General features: G+C 35.1%; 1 protein-coding gene and 1 long non-coding RNA gene across 2 annotated transcripts; one reads left to right on the top strand and one right to left on the bottom strand.

The window, feature by feature from the left end:
* Positions 1-1,712: 1,712 nt before the first annotated feature.
* On the bottom strand, positions 1,713-7,787 carry LOC139091201 (uncharacterized). The gene is made up of 3 exons (XR_011544491.1): positions 7,670-7,787; positions 3,112-3,286; positions 1,713-2,131 (listed from the first exon to the last, which is right to left on the bottom strand). It is a non-coding gene; the product is annotated as an uncharacterized lncRNA (long non-coding RNA).
* Positions 7,788-15,255: 7,468 nt separating this feature from the next.
* Positions 15,256-16,206, top strand: LOC139091199 (uncharacterized). The gene has a single exon (XM_070641141.1). It carries the CDS (start codon positions 15,256-15,258, stop codon positions 16,204-16,206), a length of 951 nt encoding a protein of 316 aa, XP_070497242.1.
* The last annotated feature ends 2,685 nt before the right edge of the window (positions 16,207-18,891 follow it).

Below are 18,891 nucleotides of genomic sequence, written 5' to 3' on the forward strand. Positions count from 1 at the left end.
CAACTCATCATTGCTTGTCCTTTTGATAGAATGCAATTACAATCTTTTTCTTCACTTCTACATTTTCATCTGCAAATTGCTTTCTTGCGCTTTTAAATTATGTTTTTTTATTTTCATTCATTTTCAATGCAATCATCATCAGTTAATGATTGAGTTTGAGTCTGGACGGGGAGTGAAAAATTGTTTTTAATTCAATTGCTGTCTCAATAAATGGATCACATCACATTGTGTTTATATGTATGTATACACATATATATGCGATCAAATTAATTCCTTCTTTTCTCATTTCCTTCACTCGCTCTGGTTCCACAAACTACATCTTGTATCGATATACTCTCGAGTATGAATGAATGAATTAATGAATGAATGGATTTGTAAAGGAAAACTTTAAATTATGAAAATATGGTTCAGGGACTTTTCAAGTTTATGAGCTGAAAGTTTAGAAGGAGTTAAGTGTGGTCATGCTTTAAAGTTATAACCAGAAATATGAATCATAGGTCAATCAGTTAGCTCGGTGTATCAAAACATTTTTGAAAATGAGCTTCTAGTTTCATGTGGCTGATTTATGCTTTTTAGAGTATATCCTTCCTAATTAACATGTCCAATTAACTTGAAGACATGGATTCAATCTAGATGCAACTATCTGATCATTGTGCGAATTCTTGTCATATCGGAAAAAATACATACTTATAATGAATTAAATACTACTGATGAGAACCGAACCCATGTAAACATTAAAGAGGGTATTTATAGATATCCAGTCTATTACCTAGCCACTTGGTCACAAAGGTTATACTCTCGCACTGGAAGATTTGCCCACATATAGCTCGATACTCCAAATCTCATTCTACTTTGACACCACATCAGTTTAATACAACTATACGTCAGATATCTTTTAGCTAAATTCTTCACGGTTTTCTCAGACTGTATTCGAAACACCAAAGGATGATGTCAATATGATATGTTTCGATCAGATGTTTTTGAAATGTTCATTGAACTATACTAAATACGGTCAATTAAACATATGATTGACAAGTAGCTTTACTCCCTGGAAGGCACACGTTCTAGAAATGGTCGGAAATCCGGTCTCATGCCAGCACGACTCTTGGCTTCAATTTAGTTTGCCTGGAGCTAGATTTTCGACCATCACTATGTCGCATGTATTTTTCGGGATCATTCATAATTTTTGACAGTCAATATAAAATTCAAAGGTGGTTAACTAATTAGATTCAGTTTCCAAAAGGCAATTCGGGGTAGGGTTAGGTAACAACTCATTCAAGTCTGATAAACAAAATACGAAAAAAACAGCACATGAGGATGTTTGTCGCATATTTTGCAAGAAGTTTGTTATTCTATTGTAACTTGAAGCTTCTCCTTTAATTGTTATTGTCTACAGCCAATAAAATCAGACAGATGATCATTTCGATGAGGTCTTGTTTCTCAGTCATCTACTAATGATAGTCTTTATACAATAATTATCAGAATATAACGTCACATCTATTACATTAATGGTATGTTAAGGATTGATCGCAATTGAAAATCGAATGAAAGCTTTTTTAATAAATTTAATGAATATTGTTGCACTTCTGATTATAATAACTGTTCATATAATTATAAACTATTTTATAGTTAGTTAGTCAGTTTTTTTATGTATGTAGCTTATAAACTAGATATGATATTACTGATACAAAAGAAATCTAATCACAGCCATTTTAATGATTAAAAGTAATTTGTAGTTTTTTTTTCTTTATAAAAGCAGTAAAAATTACATTCATTATCTGTTGGAAATAACTACATTTTTTTTTCGTCCGATGATTATAATTATGATCCATACACATTAAATTACATTACATAGAGATATCTGAACTTTTTCTTAATTTATTTTTTTAATGATTCTGCAGAACCTTATTCTTTTTTTCAATAATATGAAATACTCTTTTATGTCGCATATGAATGGAAATAAATATGTAATATACAAAGAGAAGTTACACATTGTAATTTTTTAATCGTTTTAAACCTCGTTGTAAGTTGACGTGAAGCTTTTTATGAGCTTCAACTCCAATTTTTCAATTTTTCCGGATGTTGAACAAAAAGTTTTAATCCAATTAATGCTTTTAAGGTATCTTCCAAGCTGTAAGTAAAAGTTTTTTTTGTGTTGATGATAACAATAAGTAGTTGTAATTGGTTGTTCACTTGTTATGTAACGCTATTAGGAGGGTGGGTTAGTCGAGATTTTCTATTATACCTCAAACAATCAAAGTTCTTTTATGGGGATTTTGTTATGGTGTGAGTCGAGGAGGCTCGTGGTGGAATGATTTCATGCTTCGGTATCTAATTATTGTGATACCAATTAAGCGGTCATGGGTTCGAGACTCGACAGAAGAAAATTTTTATGGTCCTTTTTTGAATCATATGCAGTGGAAAAGCGGCTCACAGCCTTCCTTTTCAGACTAAAGACAAATAAGCTGATAATTGCGTCATCGAAGGATGGAGTGATTTTGATCACACTATAAAACTATAGATTTACTGAGTGCAGTAGTCTGGCGAATTCGAATCTGTAGCATAGGCAGTCACCTAAGGCGTAGGCAAATAGGGTGCTCAACCACATCTCATGCTATTGCGAAATAGCATATCGCAAGACAAGAACTGCATAGTATCAGCATAGTGAAAGAAACTCATTTGTTAAACAATCATTAGCTACAAAACGCTCTATCGCAGCTCCGGATCTCAATTATCTAAGAGTTTTTGTCCCAATGGTCGTTTTGCTTTTCCCAACTCTGCACGCTACATGACCCAGAGTATATCAATGCAATGTCCTTAGCCACAATTTATATCTTGCGAGTCACATAAACAGAGTTGGTGTGACTAGAACAGCGAAAAAGCAACCTAATTCAACTATACTTTCTTGGGATCGAACCTGGGACGTTTGAGTTGATTGCCCGACTTCCTAACCAACTAGACCATTGCCGCTTTTTCGTTGCAGTCAGTTATTTGAATATTTTAAGGTTTTTGATGCAGAGAGGAGTAGGGGAGGCGGGAAGTGGAAGGGGCAGAAAGTCAATTCTTGACGTTACATAATAAGTGAACGTTACCCTAACAAACTGTACTTACCATTCCCAATGTGAACTCGTTTTCTATCAAGAAGCATTATAAAAATATATCATGATCTGCAGGGACCTTCGTGCTTTACACTAATTAAAAATCCAGTATTACATGAGTCTCTCATCAGGTGACATTTTGAACGATACGTTATATTATTGTTGCCACAAACTTTCCGCATCTTAGTCTGCAAATGAAGAAATAAAAAAGGTTTTTTTAACATCGTAAAATTTCTTTTAAAAGCTACAATTATTACTCAATCGCTTCCTTCATTTGATCGTTTTCATTCATCAAAAAAATAAGAAGCGTATAATGCATATGCGGCAGTGACCTTCAAGAACACTTTGTGTATGTACACATAAATTATTATTATTCTCTTTCCTTTTCTCCTTCCTTTTTTTTTTGGTTCCAACTCATTCTCTCTATTTACCCACATTTATTCACCAAATTCGACGCTCCAGTTCCCTTTTTTTTATTAATTTCTGTTTTCACATCATATTTCTCCAGGTTTTGTGACTACATATTCAAGTAAGTACGTGTTGCTTTCAAACACAAAACATGATATACATATTTTATATTCCTGTATCACAAGAAACTACATTTCATAGTCATATATATGAATATGATACACCTGATGCACAGTTTCAATTTTAGAAGAATGGTATGAAGGAGATGTAAATAAATACAAGGAATAAAAAGAGGGCATGAGAAAAAAAAAGTATATACAGAATCTGCCTTTTGGCAAGCAGCATACATGTATTTGAATATTATAAAAAAAAGTCACCATAATTATATGATCAGACTGCACATTTATTGATTGTTTGCTTTTATTGGAAGTAAGCCAACAATTTTTTACAATCCATTCAAGTCGTTACATTAAGTTCCAATTATAGTATCTGCTTAAATCTCTATTTAAGTGATGTAAGTTGTGATATTGAGATAAGCTGTGAGCTATAGACTCGTTGACGTAGGGATTTCGTGCTTTAGCCAAGTACCTAAGTTACCAAGTACTATCAAGTACATCGACATAATTGACATTTGAAGCTCGGTAGTCTTTTTTATAGGCTTAGCATAGGAATACAATCAGAATGATACGATTTCTACCACAAACTGTGAGTAAGCCGGTCTAGATTTAAACGTGAGGTTAAGCGAATCCTCCTATCATTACCGTATCGGTCTAATAAAAGTTTACATATTAGAGGACAGAACCTTAGGAATTTTGGACTCTAAAATTCAAATAAGCATCTTAAAAACGTAGTCTTGGCAATTTTAAACTCCATTTAAATAAGGAATTCCAAGAATTTCCGAGTATTTCTCTAAGCTCCACATACTCGAAAGGCACACGGAGTAGAAATGGTGAAAAACAGTGTAACCATCCCACTAGAATCACGTTTGCTTAATCTATGCTTTTCCTATACCGTGTGTCCTTTTGCGCTCGTGGACGACCAAAGAACTCTTGGAAGGAAGCTGTCGATAGAGACAGTATTTTACTTGGTTTTGATAATTTGCAGACGAAAGCAAGCGATAGTGTCAGCTTGTCATCTAGGGTAGGCCATAGATCACAATTGATCTGTACAGCCAGCGCAATAAGTAAGTGCTCCTTTTAAGATAGGGATATAGTTGGAGAAAGTAACTCAAACTTTTTAAAACTATCTTATTTACCACTAATAATGAGTAATCCTGGACAGCACTGCGTAATCGACAGGTTATCGCTACATCGCTATATTAAAGCTCAGTCGTGAAGCTGCTCTGACGTCTCCATGACGTCATTTTTAGATGAAAAATGTGATTTTTTGGGTAATTCCCAGCTAATTCCATTGTATTGACCATTAAAATTAGCATATAGGACAAAATGAATTTCATATCACAATCATTCTTCCACAAAAGCAAGTACATCTACGCATGGACATGTGTACATAAATTATTTTATGTTGTGATGCAATTAAAATGCAGTTGGAAAAATCTCAGCTGAATTTGAAAGTGAATTGATGAATTGATTGCAGAATAACACATGAAAAAAATAATGCATGTGTGCATTTATATTTTCAAGTACAGAAATAAATGAAGGCAAATAATCACAACTGCTTCCCTTCCCAACCATCTCATTTTATTTATCGGATGCTAAATGTATAGAAAAAAAAATAAAGTTAAAAGCTGCTGCTGCTGATGATGATTATTGGGCGTTTTGAGAGGAACATCTGTCTTTTAATGCACACACAAAATGCGTCATAAAATCTCGGTACTTTTTTTGTGTCTTGAGATTTCGCTTTCCGCTCTTGAGGGAAAATGTATGTAAACTTGTTATATCTCATATTTTTTTTTGGTGATCAAGCGACCACGAGGGAAGGAAAGAGTGAATAAGAGAGATGGAAACAAGCAAAATAAGAATCGACGATGCTGAAAAAACGGCATATACAGAAAAATTACCTTTTGGGCAAGGTAAAGACTTTAAAAAAAAAGGAGGAAGGAAAGATGTAAGAATCAAAAGCAAGTACACTTTCATCCTCATGAAAACAGGTTTTAATTGTAATTTGCGATTATTTCTTCTTATTGCAGTCAGAACTTTATCTTCCAGAATATCTATGTACTTAAGAAACAACGAAGACAACGGCGACCGACGTTATGTTATGGATATTATTTCAATTTACGAAAACGAAAATAAGAAAAGAATTTCAAGATCATTTTCATTTCGTGAACCCTTTTGGCATCGAGACAGGGCGCATATTTATGCATACCCTAAATTTTCCATCTCTAAAAAGCATCAAGTATTAAAGAATTTTGAGTTGTTCTTTTATTACATTACGCTAGTGTTCGTCTCATTTCATGTCTTGTACATCTTCTTAACCACTATTTGCAATCCAGACAGATACTATATGCGCACATGTGAATATCATATGAGAAGTGCCTTCGTAATCAAGTTCAATGTCAGACGGAGAGCAAAAAAAATATTGCTAATGAATGAAATGTCAAGTGCCGTAATTTTGTCGTAAAAATTGTCTACGAGACATGAAATGGAGATGGGAATAGACATTGAATGATGCAATTAATTAGCTGTTGATCGTTTTTCATAAGATTATCACAATTTTCTCTTCTTCTCCCCCTTTGACACTTGATGCGTCTGCTTGACGCAAGTAATGTTGTTTTAAGAAATATAAGAAATCGTCGACAGTTGCTAATTGTGTAACTTTAATCTCTTAAATGCTTGGTCTCTGTTTTCGATAATATCTCCATCGTCTTTGTTTGTAAATTTTTTGTATGTAAATAATATTTATTTTAGCTAATCCTTCAAATTTATTGCTTGACATTAAATATATTAATGGGTTTATTGACGTACGATGAGTGAATTGACATGATAAAGGATAAATTCAATATCAGCATGAGTGGACAAAACCACGTTATGAATAGTTGATATTAAGTTGTTGTCCTGTTGATGACTAGTTGTAAAGTATTTTTGTCCACTCGGGCAGTGTTCGAAGTTGATTCTAAAACTTGGTTGCTCGGCCCGAGCAGCACAATGCAGTGAACCGCATTTGCCGTCATAAAAATGAATCGAAATCAGCCGTCACTATGCCGTCAGGATACCTTTGCATCTAACCGTTAATACGACGACAAAAAGGTGATTTAGCGATCATGTTGGTCTGTTTGGACTATCTTTTAAAATTCTTAGACTTTAATCATCCCAAGCAGTGTATCATAATCGCTAGGTTATCGCTTTGGAATCGTGTTCATGGCAAGACCAGAAGGAATCCTGACGAAACAATGTCGCCAGTTTTTGGCTCATTTTAAAGAATTCTTGAGATCAGGACTTCTTAGCACAGCTTGAAGACGACTCGTATTTTATATGGAAAAGTCGACTCGACTTCATACACAATTTGAGACGACTTCGAGCTCTGATTCCCAGTCTAGAGAATTATCAAGACCGAGACTTCAAAGAATTCTATTGGAGTCTTGGTTTGAGTCCCAGTCTAGGTATTGGTCTTGAAGTTTCATAAAACCGAGAATTCTTTTTGCTATATGAGCCTCATAAATGGAGGATAAGCTAGCAGACAAAGAGCATGTTCTAAAGAACAGAATAACTGAGAACACACTAGCGAGCATGCTCAACTAGTATATTTGAGAAGAACAAGCTCTTGCAAGCATGTCCTTTGCTTGTTAGAGACTCTGAGTCTAAAATGACTCACTCAATTACTATAATTATGCGACACCTCTGAGAAATATTCAACTTAATGTATTACTGGATTATGGAATTGCTGCGTTTAATGAAAGCTTATAAAATTTTGGTGTCACCTTACTAGTTATCTTATACATTTAATTATAAGAGAATGCGAAAAAAACATGGCAATAAAAAGAAATAAAAAACCGTTGGTATATCGTGGTCATTTTTATCATTTTGCTGTACATTTTGTATATTTTTGTGTACATACATAAAGGAAGATGAAGAGCATAATAATAATAATCATGATAATAAAAAGATTTAATTCAACTTGAACAATTAAATAAATTAAAATTAAGCTTTCCATCTCACTCACTTCATTTCGCGTGTGTATGTTTTTTGTTATGAATATCTTACCTCAACAGGACATCGTCCATTAGGTCGTTTGCAATAAACACATGATGGTTTATTTGTTATAAGATCTGGCAAGCATCGTTCCGTTTTCAGACAGTGATTACAGCTTACTGATTCTATAAGAACAAAAAAAATAAATTTATTAATAAATGAAACCATCGACATTTTGATAAGCATGAGTCAGATCATATAGCAAGACATTGCCAAAAATACAATAAAATATTAGATGCACCAAATCGTCTCGCGAGACGTATATATATATATATTTAAAATAAGAAGAAGAATTAATTTGATGTGCAAATATTCTGTTCTTTTTCAGTTCTTCTTGTTCCTTTTTCAAATGTTTGCAGATTCATTTAACTTCGATGGATGATTTTGATATTTAAAGAACATAGCGGTAGCTCAATAACATAGTCAGATTACGACAAAAAAAAAGTTGTGTTTTTTTGTCTGAACTTCTATTGCGATGATGGTTAGACGCCACTGAATGTTGTTAACACAAATGAATTGCACAATCGTCTGCAGACACCACGATTACAAAATTGTTTATATTATTCTTATTATTCCTTTTGCAAAGTCACACAGAGGCTTTTGTCTCGATTGGATTTGATCATTTCAAAAGTCACTCACTCTTCTTAATATGACTGATTCTTAGATTGTGATAATGCGCATTCATTTTGTCTCAATTAACACAGGATCTCCTATAGTTTATACCATGCTATGGACATTTCGTGAGTCGACGTGGCTTGGTGGTGGAATGATTTCGTACTTCGGTACCTAATTATTTTAATGCCTACGAAGCCAAAATGAGTACGAGACTCAGAAGGGGAAACTTTCTTATGGTCCATTTTCGGATCATATGTGGTAGAAATCGTGGGTCAAGCAGCCCCTCCTTTAAGGAGTTGAAGACTAAAAGCTGACAATAGCGTCATCAAAGGGATGGTTAAATTCAAATTATTTTTGCCTGCCATATTTAGAAGTGCAGTTGGGATGCCATGGATCACAGTTGATCTGTACGGCCATCGATGTAAAAAAGTAAGTCGTGAATCAAATGCTTGATTTTAAAACATTTATTTTATCTTGACTGCTTGTAACGTATTTTATAAATTCGAATAATTTAACGGATATTAAAAATTCAAATTTTCAAATAAATTCCATTTTCTAACAGTTTTTGAAAATTTGAAAAACAAAATTAATGGAAAATTCGACATGTCCATAGCATGGCTTATCATAATGGTAATATGGATATTACATGCATTTCAATCAATTGTGACAAAATGCTGATCAGAAGTGCACATTAATGTGTGTTCACAGTCAAAATTGTATCGATACCAACAAAACATTTTGATTTTATTTGCTTGTTCATTTCCACTTGATAGAAGAATTTGATACTTTAACAGAGTCATGGCAAGAAGGAGAACACAAAAGTCATGGAATATTAAAAAATATTGTCAAAAAATTTTCATTTTTTTGAGATGATACTAATGATTTCAATAAATTTCGAGTAAGCAACAAAAAAGCAGCAAGTAAGAATGAATAAAAAAAAAATGTTAAGAGCGGAGCTCCATCAACAGGCATAAGAAACGTAAGGAGAAGAATATAATATAAAAAAAAATAAAAACAAAACACGGAATGAGCAAGAAAAAAAAAATCAGCAACAAAGTGCACTTATTAATGTCTGGCGAATGTCTGGAATGAAATTGATGCAGGCATATTGAATGTAATTTTTGGGAGCTCTTTCAATTGTTACATCCAAAAAACAAAAAAAAAAATGTTTTTAATTTTTTTTATTTCTTCTTCATGTTCGCTTGTGCAGCATAAATGAAATTACACAATGGCATGATGTCAGGTCGAAAACTTGAAAACAAATCTCACTTACGGAAGTAAATCAACAAGAAAGAAAAGTTAGTATTATGAAATACACATAAAAAGAGGGACAAGAGAGCAACTTTGTAGCTTTTTATTTTTTGATTCAAATTTATTTTATTACGGCCAGACATACGAAGAGGCACAAGCAGCACAAAAGAGATTTCATATGGTGCTTTTTCACGAAATATATATTCTCGACGAAAATGCAACAACAACAACAATAAAAACCCATCATTCAGGTCCAAAAAGGAAACGAGCAAAGGAGAGAATGAGAGCGAGTGAGAGAGACAAGAACAAAATGAAATGAATTGTAATATACGAAAAATTCCTGGAGAGCATTTCATTTCAACAATGCCGGAAGTATAAAAAATGTTTTAAACAACTGTAAGTTTGAACGTTAACAAATGTAATTTTTAATTCTCAGATTTTTATTTTTATTCTTACATTTTACGCCAGCCAAAAAGTCAGTCAGTCTATATTGGATTGTAGATGGGCCGAAGGAGAAGGCAAATGAATATAAATGACAGGATAATTTTTTGATTGTAACTTTCAGTACTGCAGAAAAACAGGCATATGTGCACCTTTCTTTTTCACTTTATTGAAGAGCACGAAAGAGTCAAAGAACCTGGCAATTGTTAAGAAGTGATGTCTGAATTGAAAAATTGGATATTATAATCCTGAATCTGATGAGAGCTAGTTAACCGAATGAAGAGTTGATTTGACGCACATCAAGTGTCCTTTTAAAACAAGCAAAAAGTATGCTTTCATTGTACAGAAAGATCATTTCAGCACCTAAAAGCAGTCTCTTTGCCTGATATTGTTAGCAATTAAAAGTCTAAATTGAGTGATCCGTAAGGGTAAAGATTGAATTTTAGCAAAATATCGAGATACTTTTAGAACATAGCCCGACTCTAGAAGGCACACTATATGGAAATCATTGAAATCCCTTGCCCAGGCCAGGTTTATGGATTTTCGGCCATTTCTACGCCGTGAGCTTTCCAGAGTCAATTTTAAATTTGGCAATTTAAAACAATTTAGGAGTCTGTTGAGACTAAGCAGCAATAGACAAAAATACAGAAGTAACTCGCCAATCCGACTTTAGTGAAATTTGATGTGGTAACTCGGAGGTTGGTGATTCATATTCTGCTATTTGTAATTCTTCAGAATTTTAGAAACATACTTTATCGGATGGATTTTAAATAAGAAGTGGGGAACTGAGGAATTGAGGAAGTGCATACTTTCTCTGCTACCACTAAATGCACCTCTGGTGATCGAGCGATGTGCCGGAATATGTCATGATGTGATCATGCCTTAAGCAATGAGACATCACAATTGAATAATCCCCTCAACAAGTGTCACTATTTGAAAGTGACAGTCAATTTATGAATTAAATTAATTGAATTTCTTACTTGAATTACTCAAACACACACACACTCATTCATACACACTCACATTACATTCTAACTTGTAACGGTTAATATTTGAATATTACTAACACGCTAGAAGCGCTTTCAATATTGGGCATAGAAACCCCTGTCTTTTTCTATATCGACACGTACAATCGAAGTGAAGTAGTGGTAGTGCGAAAGGCACCAATTAATAAGTATGGATTTAATTATGTTTAAGGCTATTTTAACTAATTCTTTTTTTATATACGTTTACTAGAAAACGTCAGCATTATACAGCATTGGAATAAATTTACGAGAAGTCATAATTTGGGCATTTTTCGTGAATTTCATTTCAGCGTTTTTCTTTCATGCCTTTATCGAACGCACATCAAGACATTATTTTTTATTAATTGAATTTGAGAGAGAGCGAGTCCTGGTAGAAGATACTCCGAGGAGTGATTAACTATTGCAGAGAAGCTGTAGAAGAAAATTCAAAGAAAATTCCAATTGAGGAAAATTTTGGTGAGAAAAATAATTTAATAGAAAATTATTTTTCGTATTTTCAGGGTTAAAATTTAATCAAGTCGATTGAGTTATTACTGTCCATTAGAGGTCAGTTCAATCGCATGTGTTGATTGTATTTGCATTAGAGCAAGCAATTAACGAATATTTGGCAGTTCATCTAACCCCAACACACGATCTTCAATTTTACAATTTAATTCCAACAACAACAAAATACAAGAAATTAAATTGTGATCCATAATGGAGGTGTTTAAGGATGGACAATTAAACGCAGAGTTTATAAAGCAGTTAGATCAGAAGGATCCACTTGCATCTAAAGTTCGAGCTTATTTCCTGTCAGGCACCAAGGTGAAGCCTGAATTCAAATGTGCAGTAACAATATGTAAATTTCCTGTTAGGACAGCCGAGTATTTACATCCAACCACTGCAAATTTCCAGCTAGGATCCTATGATATTTTGCTATACGTGCAACAGAGTCTTTCACATACATTGCATTGGATTAAATTTGGAAAATTTGAGTGAAGAAGCTGTGCCTTGGCTATGTACTACATGCAGAGAAAATGTGTTGAATACACATGCCACAACATTTTACAAGTCGTCAAAGTACAGCGAGTCATTAAGATCCAGGAGAAAATATTTCCTGAGAGACACAACAATTGAATCTATGAATGCAGAATTTGACACTGATGAGGAGTATGATTCAAGTGATAAGGAGTCATTCAAGCGAGTTAAAAGTAGTGATCAATTGGCAATAGAGCCAAGTATTGATTTTGATAAAACTCGTCTTCAACATGAAGTCATCAAAGCTAAAGGTGATGAGAGACGAGCAACTGAAAGAGCTATCGCATTAGAGCGTCAGCTTTCAGAATTAAGAGTCAGAGAAGCTGACAGGCAGCGTCAAATGGATCAAATGCAACAGCAAATAGCTGCATTGTTAACATCCAGGACAATAGAGTCCACAAATGTTCCTCCAGTGCATTCATCAAACGTGTCAATTAATATGAGTCAATTTTATTCTCAAGGATCAGAAATTCCACATGAGTCAACAAGAAGGAATTTAAATCCACCATCAAATAGTGCGAATCAAAATCCAGGATTGCAAGTCAACAATAGCATGATTGATACAGAAAGTGCTAACGATACAACGTTAGTTGATGTTTTGTCAAGATTTACATCGGTACAAGAGGAAAGTAGAATTGACAAGCGATTGGCAAGTATTCGCAAGGCGATGCCAAAAATAGCAGAGTTCAATGGTGATTCATTGAAGTGGCTTGATTTCGAGCAGGACGTTTATAGATACAAGACGGAATGCAAGTATGATGATCAGGAAATTAAATTATATATGCGTGGATCGTTGAAAGGAGAAGCATATGAAGCAGTGAAGGACTTCATCAATTTATATCCATTAGAGGATATAATGCAGATATTAAGAGAATCATTTGGAGATCCAATGATTTTAGTGCGTCATAAAAATAAGGACATTAGAGCCCTTAAAATTCCCAATTATTTATATCGTGAAGATGCTGTCAAAATCAGAGTTGTGCTGCAGAGCTATTTCGCTGCGTGTTCATATGCCAAAACTGGACATTTAAATTCGAATGAATTAGCGGAATCGATTTATGAGCAGTTTAACAATGAGGATAAGGCGCGATGCAAGGAGCTTTTCATAAGAAGCAATCCAAACAAACAAGTGGTCGTGTGCCTTAAAACGATTTATGATTATTTGAGCGAAAGGCTTCCTATATTGGATGAAAAGCCAGAGCAGAAACGAGATAAAGGTTTCAAAAAGGAAGATAAAAGTCGTCCAGCACAAGTTATGTCAACAGGATCAACAGTTTCGTCAAACAATAGCGTTTCGAAGCAGGATTATAAATTTGACATAAGAGACAGGTCAACTGCACCCTATATGGGATATGATTTGAGCCGAGTAAATGACATCGATAAGAAATGTGAAATTTGCAACAGAGCAACACATTTCACAGTGCAATGCAGTCAGTATCAAGCGATGAATGAATATCAACGGTTGAGAGCCATTGATGAAAAGAAGTTGTGTCGAAATTGTGTGATTTCAACGGGACATAGAGCAGTTGAATGCAATTTAAAAATTAGCTGTGGGCTGAAATTTGGCAATGGGGCAAGATGCAGTCATAAGCATCATGCTTCAATTCATTACGCATGCAAGAAATCACAAAATGGAAATGATTTTCGGAACAATAGACGTCCAAATATAGGAAGAAATCCCAATAATTCTCAAAATAATTTGGGAAATAGTGCTAATAACGCACAACAATTAGTACAAGTTGATGGAAATCAACAAGGAGTCAATGCAGTTGCAAATCAAGGTCAACAAGCACATGTGGTTCAAACGAACACAAGCGCACCTGGGGCATTTCATGCACAGGCACCTAGACATTACAGTCTAATTCCAAATTCCAGTACCAACTTAGCTGGAGTTATACAAATGAACCAGCTGTCTAATGAGAAAATGCCAAAGACTATCAAAATGTTTAAGAACAAATTCATCGGTCCTAAAGGACACATTATCGCATACAGTATTGGCGATAGTGCTGCTGAGGTAACTTTGGTGAGGGATGACTTGAGAGTCGAGCTTGGAATTGCTGGCAAACCTCATCAACTAAGTTTGCAATGGACAGATGGAATGATAAAGCGAATGTATGGCGATTAAATTCGATATGGAAGTTCAAGGTGTATTAGAGCACTCTGAAAAATTAGTATTGAAGGATTGCTACTCAATAGCTGATTTAGATCTGCCAGAAAGGTCGTTGGACATGGAAATTATGAAACAGAAATTTCCGTATTTGCGCAATGTAACTTCGATAGCTACATGAACGAGCAACCAGTGGTTCTAATTGGCAGCCCTCATGACATTTGCAATTGAGAGCATTAGTGGACTGTTGGAAGGCGGTGTTGGATATCCAGTAGCGTTGGAAGCTAAGCTGGGAGTTACAGTATACTGTGGAAATCCATTAGAGGATTTGCCATCATCCATCAACATGCATGTAACAGCCATAGCAAATGGCAACAAATACCGAGTTCGTGATGAGACAAGTGAGGATGGTAAAGTCTCCAACGAGGAGCTTCATGATTTACTCACCTACTTCAATTCAATTGAATCGTTAGGCATTAGAGCTAAAGATTCAAGAATGACAGAAGCTGAACGCAATGCAATTGCTATTTTACGTGAGGAGATGAAAGTACTACCGAATGGTACTATTGAAGTCCCATTAATATGGAATAGACAGAATAATGTAATTCCATTTTTGCCAAACAATTTTCCCGTTGCTTATCGTCGTTTATTATCTCAAGAATCCAGATTATCAAAAATCCTGGATATTATGAAGCCTATGTCAGCAAAGTCAAGGAGTTAATTGACTTAGGTTACTTGAGATACGCCAATGAAGAGGACTTGAATCGAAGCTGGAAGATAAAAGTGTAATTGGGATGACCCAATACCGGAGGAAATGCAACAAGAATGGAAAACATGGCTAGCTGAAATTGAGAACGTAGCCAAATTAAAAATTCGTCGTAGATACTGCAGCTTAGAGTCCCTCAAAAATGCGGACATAGTTCAACTACACATATTTTGTGATGCTGGAGTGGAAGCGTATGGATGTGTAGCTTACATTGTTACTCATTTCGACAATAGAGTTGAGAGTAATATCGTGATGGCAGAAAGCAAAAGTCACGCCATTGAGACTTCAGACTAAAACGGAGATTAAAGAGATTCCGAGATTGGAATTGCTCGCAGCAGTTTTAGCAGCACGTATTGGACATACAATTGTGAGTGTCATGGAGGACATTCAATTTGAGCAGTTTTATTGGAGCGACTCAGAAGTCGTATTGAGATGGATAATAAATCCACACCAACGATTGTTGAAATATGCAATATCTCCAATAGAGGAAATATTGGAAACGACCAAGAGACAAAATTGGCGTTACGTAACAACAAATTTAAATCCTGCAGATATGGTGACAAAGTTCAAGAAAATTGATTTTTCTGATTCATGTTCAGAATGGTTTGTTGGACCGGCATTTTTGAAAAACTCATTAGAGAGTTGGCCACAAACACCAGACAAGTTGACAGTTGATGAAACATATATCGCTAGTAATATTTATTTACAAAAATTAAATTTTTCATCACATGAACTGCCACCTGTAAATTGTCCAATAGCAAATGACAATTTTATTGATAGATTGAGACCAGCAATTCGTGCAAGATGGCGGAAATTAAAGAATGCAGTGGCTAGAGCACTTAAATTATACTTGGACGTATTTATCCCACTTATAAAATCCAAACAATTCAATAACATTGCCGTGCGAATGAAATTGAAAGAACAATATAAGGGATTTAATCATTTAAATAGTGCTGATTTGGAAAGAGCCGAACAATTTATATTCCGTAAGATGCAGCGTGAAACATATGTTGAGGAATATGAACAAATCACTCATGGAAAGCCAATAAGGCATAAAGAATTTTCTCAATTGAGTGTCTTTAGTGATCAACAAGGACTGTTGAGAATCAATTCTCGCGCTAATTTGAATTCAATTAGCTTCCCGCAGCAGTTTGTTCCTGTTTTGCCGAGGAAAAACGTACTTACACACGTTTTGTTGATGTTTTATCATGAGAAGTATAAATGTATTGCTAACGAAGCACAGATAGCTGAAGTACGAACGAGATGTTGGATTCCACAAGTTAGACATTCAATGAGAAACAGTGAAGAGTCATTGCAGTTACTGTAAACTGATCAGCACACAACCATATGACCCAATTATGGCACCTTTACCGAAAGATCGTGTCATTACAGCATTGCAGCCATTCGAAGTCACGGGAGTTGACTTAATGGGACCCCTGAGCAAGGTAACTCGTGTTGAGTTAAACATTGCCGTGGCAGAGGCAAGTCATCGTTTAAATTTGAGACCATTGACCCACAATTCAATTGATGCTGAGGATGATGCTTTGTTAACACCACATCATCTTGCAAAACATCGACCAGGGTGGCCATTATTACCAGGAATGCATAATGGCAAATATGTACAAGTTGACGATAGGACTGTTTACAGGAAAGGTCGTGTGTTGGCCGATGAGATTATGCGGAAATTTACTGCATATTACCTACCAATTTTAACAAGAAAGATCAAGTGGCTAAAGGAAATAGATCCATTAAAAGTAGATGATCTTGTGTTAATGATCGAGCCAAATAAAACCCGAAAAGAATGGCCCCGTGGAAGGGTGGTGAAATTAGTCTTCGGGAAAGATGGCCAGACCAGAGTTGCTGATGTTCGCAAAGCGAACGGAAAAATTAAGCGTAGACCGATTAGGAAACTCGCTAAAATTGACATCAAATTACAGCCACATACTTTATGACTAATAGAAGTCATAAAGTTCTATTTAATGAATTTTATTAATATAATTTCAGATTCTAACTTTCCTTCTTATATTATGCATTTTAGAATTATGATGTCGAGCAAGAAGGAAAGTCGCAAACGCAATAGAGCGTCAACTGAACGTTTACAAGTCACAATCAATAATGATGGCGTCGATAGAGACAAAGTCAGAATCATTCAGATAGAGCCAGTGATGAACAATATTTTGCTGTCTGATTTTTTGCACAACCTAATCGTAGATTATAGCACCATAATTGGCATACATCGCGTTGCAGACTATACTGCAAGAATCACTGACAATGTGATTTTCATTTATCTCACAAGCGCCAAGGAATATCATCAATTGATATTATTACGAGAAATGATGTTGGAAGGTCGGAAAGTCAACATTACAGATCCTGAACTGATTTCAGGATGTGCACGTTATTTGATCCCGTTTGCTGTAGGCGCTGAGAATGATATACGTCATTCGCCGATGCCAATGTCATTGTTTGGGTTTAGACAGATGGCTACAGACGTCAACATTTTATGTTATAGCCGTTCTACGTGAATTGGAACAACAGTACACAACAACAGGTTTTCGACTAGCTAATTGTGAACGTGCGAAAGTCACACGCAATTTCGGCTTCGCCACGTTCATTTCAAGACAAGTAGCACTACAATTGAACGATCAGCAGTTTTATGTGCTCACCGATCGTATACTAGCTAAGTTGCCTAATGCAACACCTGTATTGATTCACCAGAGCAACTCACATCTCATTCATCGTAACCGATGCGATTTAACGGACGAAGTTCGCGAGGCAAACTGGTTGCATGCCAATTTGGCCGACCCGACATTGCGTATACATCCAATTGTTCGTGTTAATCAACCGAGTTCATCAAGCAATGTCAATCAAGTTCGTTCTCATTCACCAATCCGAGTTCCACAAGAGATAGCTTGTAGTCCTCCACCGAAATCGCTACGTTCCGTAATCGTTAGACCTCCTTCGAGACCAGGCACTAGTAACAGTGTTGTGATTAGACACAATACTCCACCTGCGTCACCTGAATTGTCATTAGGTGAAGATTATGACATAGACGATGAAGGAGAATTAATTCCCGCAAAGAAGCAACGTAAATGACTTCTTCCTGTGGGAAGGATGTCACTATTTGAAAGTGACAGTCAATTTATGAATTAAATTAATTGAATTTCTTACTTGAATTATTTAAACACACACACATTCATTCATACACACTCACATTACATTCTAACTTGTAACGGTTAATATTTGAATATTACTAACACGCTAGAAGCTTTCAATATTGGGCATAGAAACCCCCTGTCTTTTTCTATATCGACACGTACAATCGAAGTGAAGTAGTGGTAGTGCGAAAGGCACCAATTAATAAGTATGGATTTAATTATGTTTAAGGCTATTTTAACTAATTCTTTTTTTATATACGTTTACTAGAAAACGTCAGCATTATACAGCATTGGAATAAATTTACGAGAAGTCATAATTTGGGCATTTTTCGTGAATTTCATTTCAGCGTTTTTCTTTCATGCCTTTATCGAACGCACATCAAGACAACAAGATTATAACTTAATTACAGTTATACTGAGAATAGTTCTTTAGCGAGAAGAATGCAAAAACCCTGACATGATCACAACAGACAGTTCACGAATATGTCATCATGATTTATGTCGTTCAAATGTAAGGTAATTTTTCAAGTGTTGTTGTACAGCTCTCATGATAAAAGTAAAAGAAGTATCGGGAAAAGAAAAATGGTTGTAAGATAAAAAAAAAGCAACAGAAATTCCGAAATAAAGGAGAGGAAAAATACAGCAAAAGTCAAAATAAGTCCATTTGTTACACTTCTTTATCAAACGCATTGCGAATAATGTTAATGTTCAGTGGAGAAAAGCGAAGATGAAAAATTGAAATTGGACATATCTTAAAAAGGGAATGAACAGGCAAAAGAGGAATCTCATTGTACTCGAGAATTGATGACTCAAAATTGATTTGAAAATGTTTAAATGATCATCATTTGCCTTTTGAA

This window comes from Chironomus tepperi, unplaced genomic scaffold, assembly GCF_022539635.2.
Source record: "Chironomus tepperi strain 1889 unplaced genomic scaffold, CSIRO-AGI_Ctep_v1 contig_242, whole genome shotgun sequence".
Taxonomy (NCBI): Eukaryota; Metazoa; Arthropoda; class Insecta; order Diptera; family Chironomidae; genus Chironomus; species Chironomus tepperi.

Coding starts and splice junctions, on each gene's coding strand:
- LOC139091199 (XM_070641141.1), top strand. CDS start 15,256: ATGGAGGACATTCAATTTGAGCAGTTTTATTGGAGCGACTCAGAAGTC.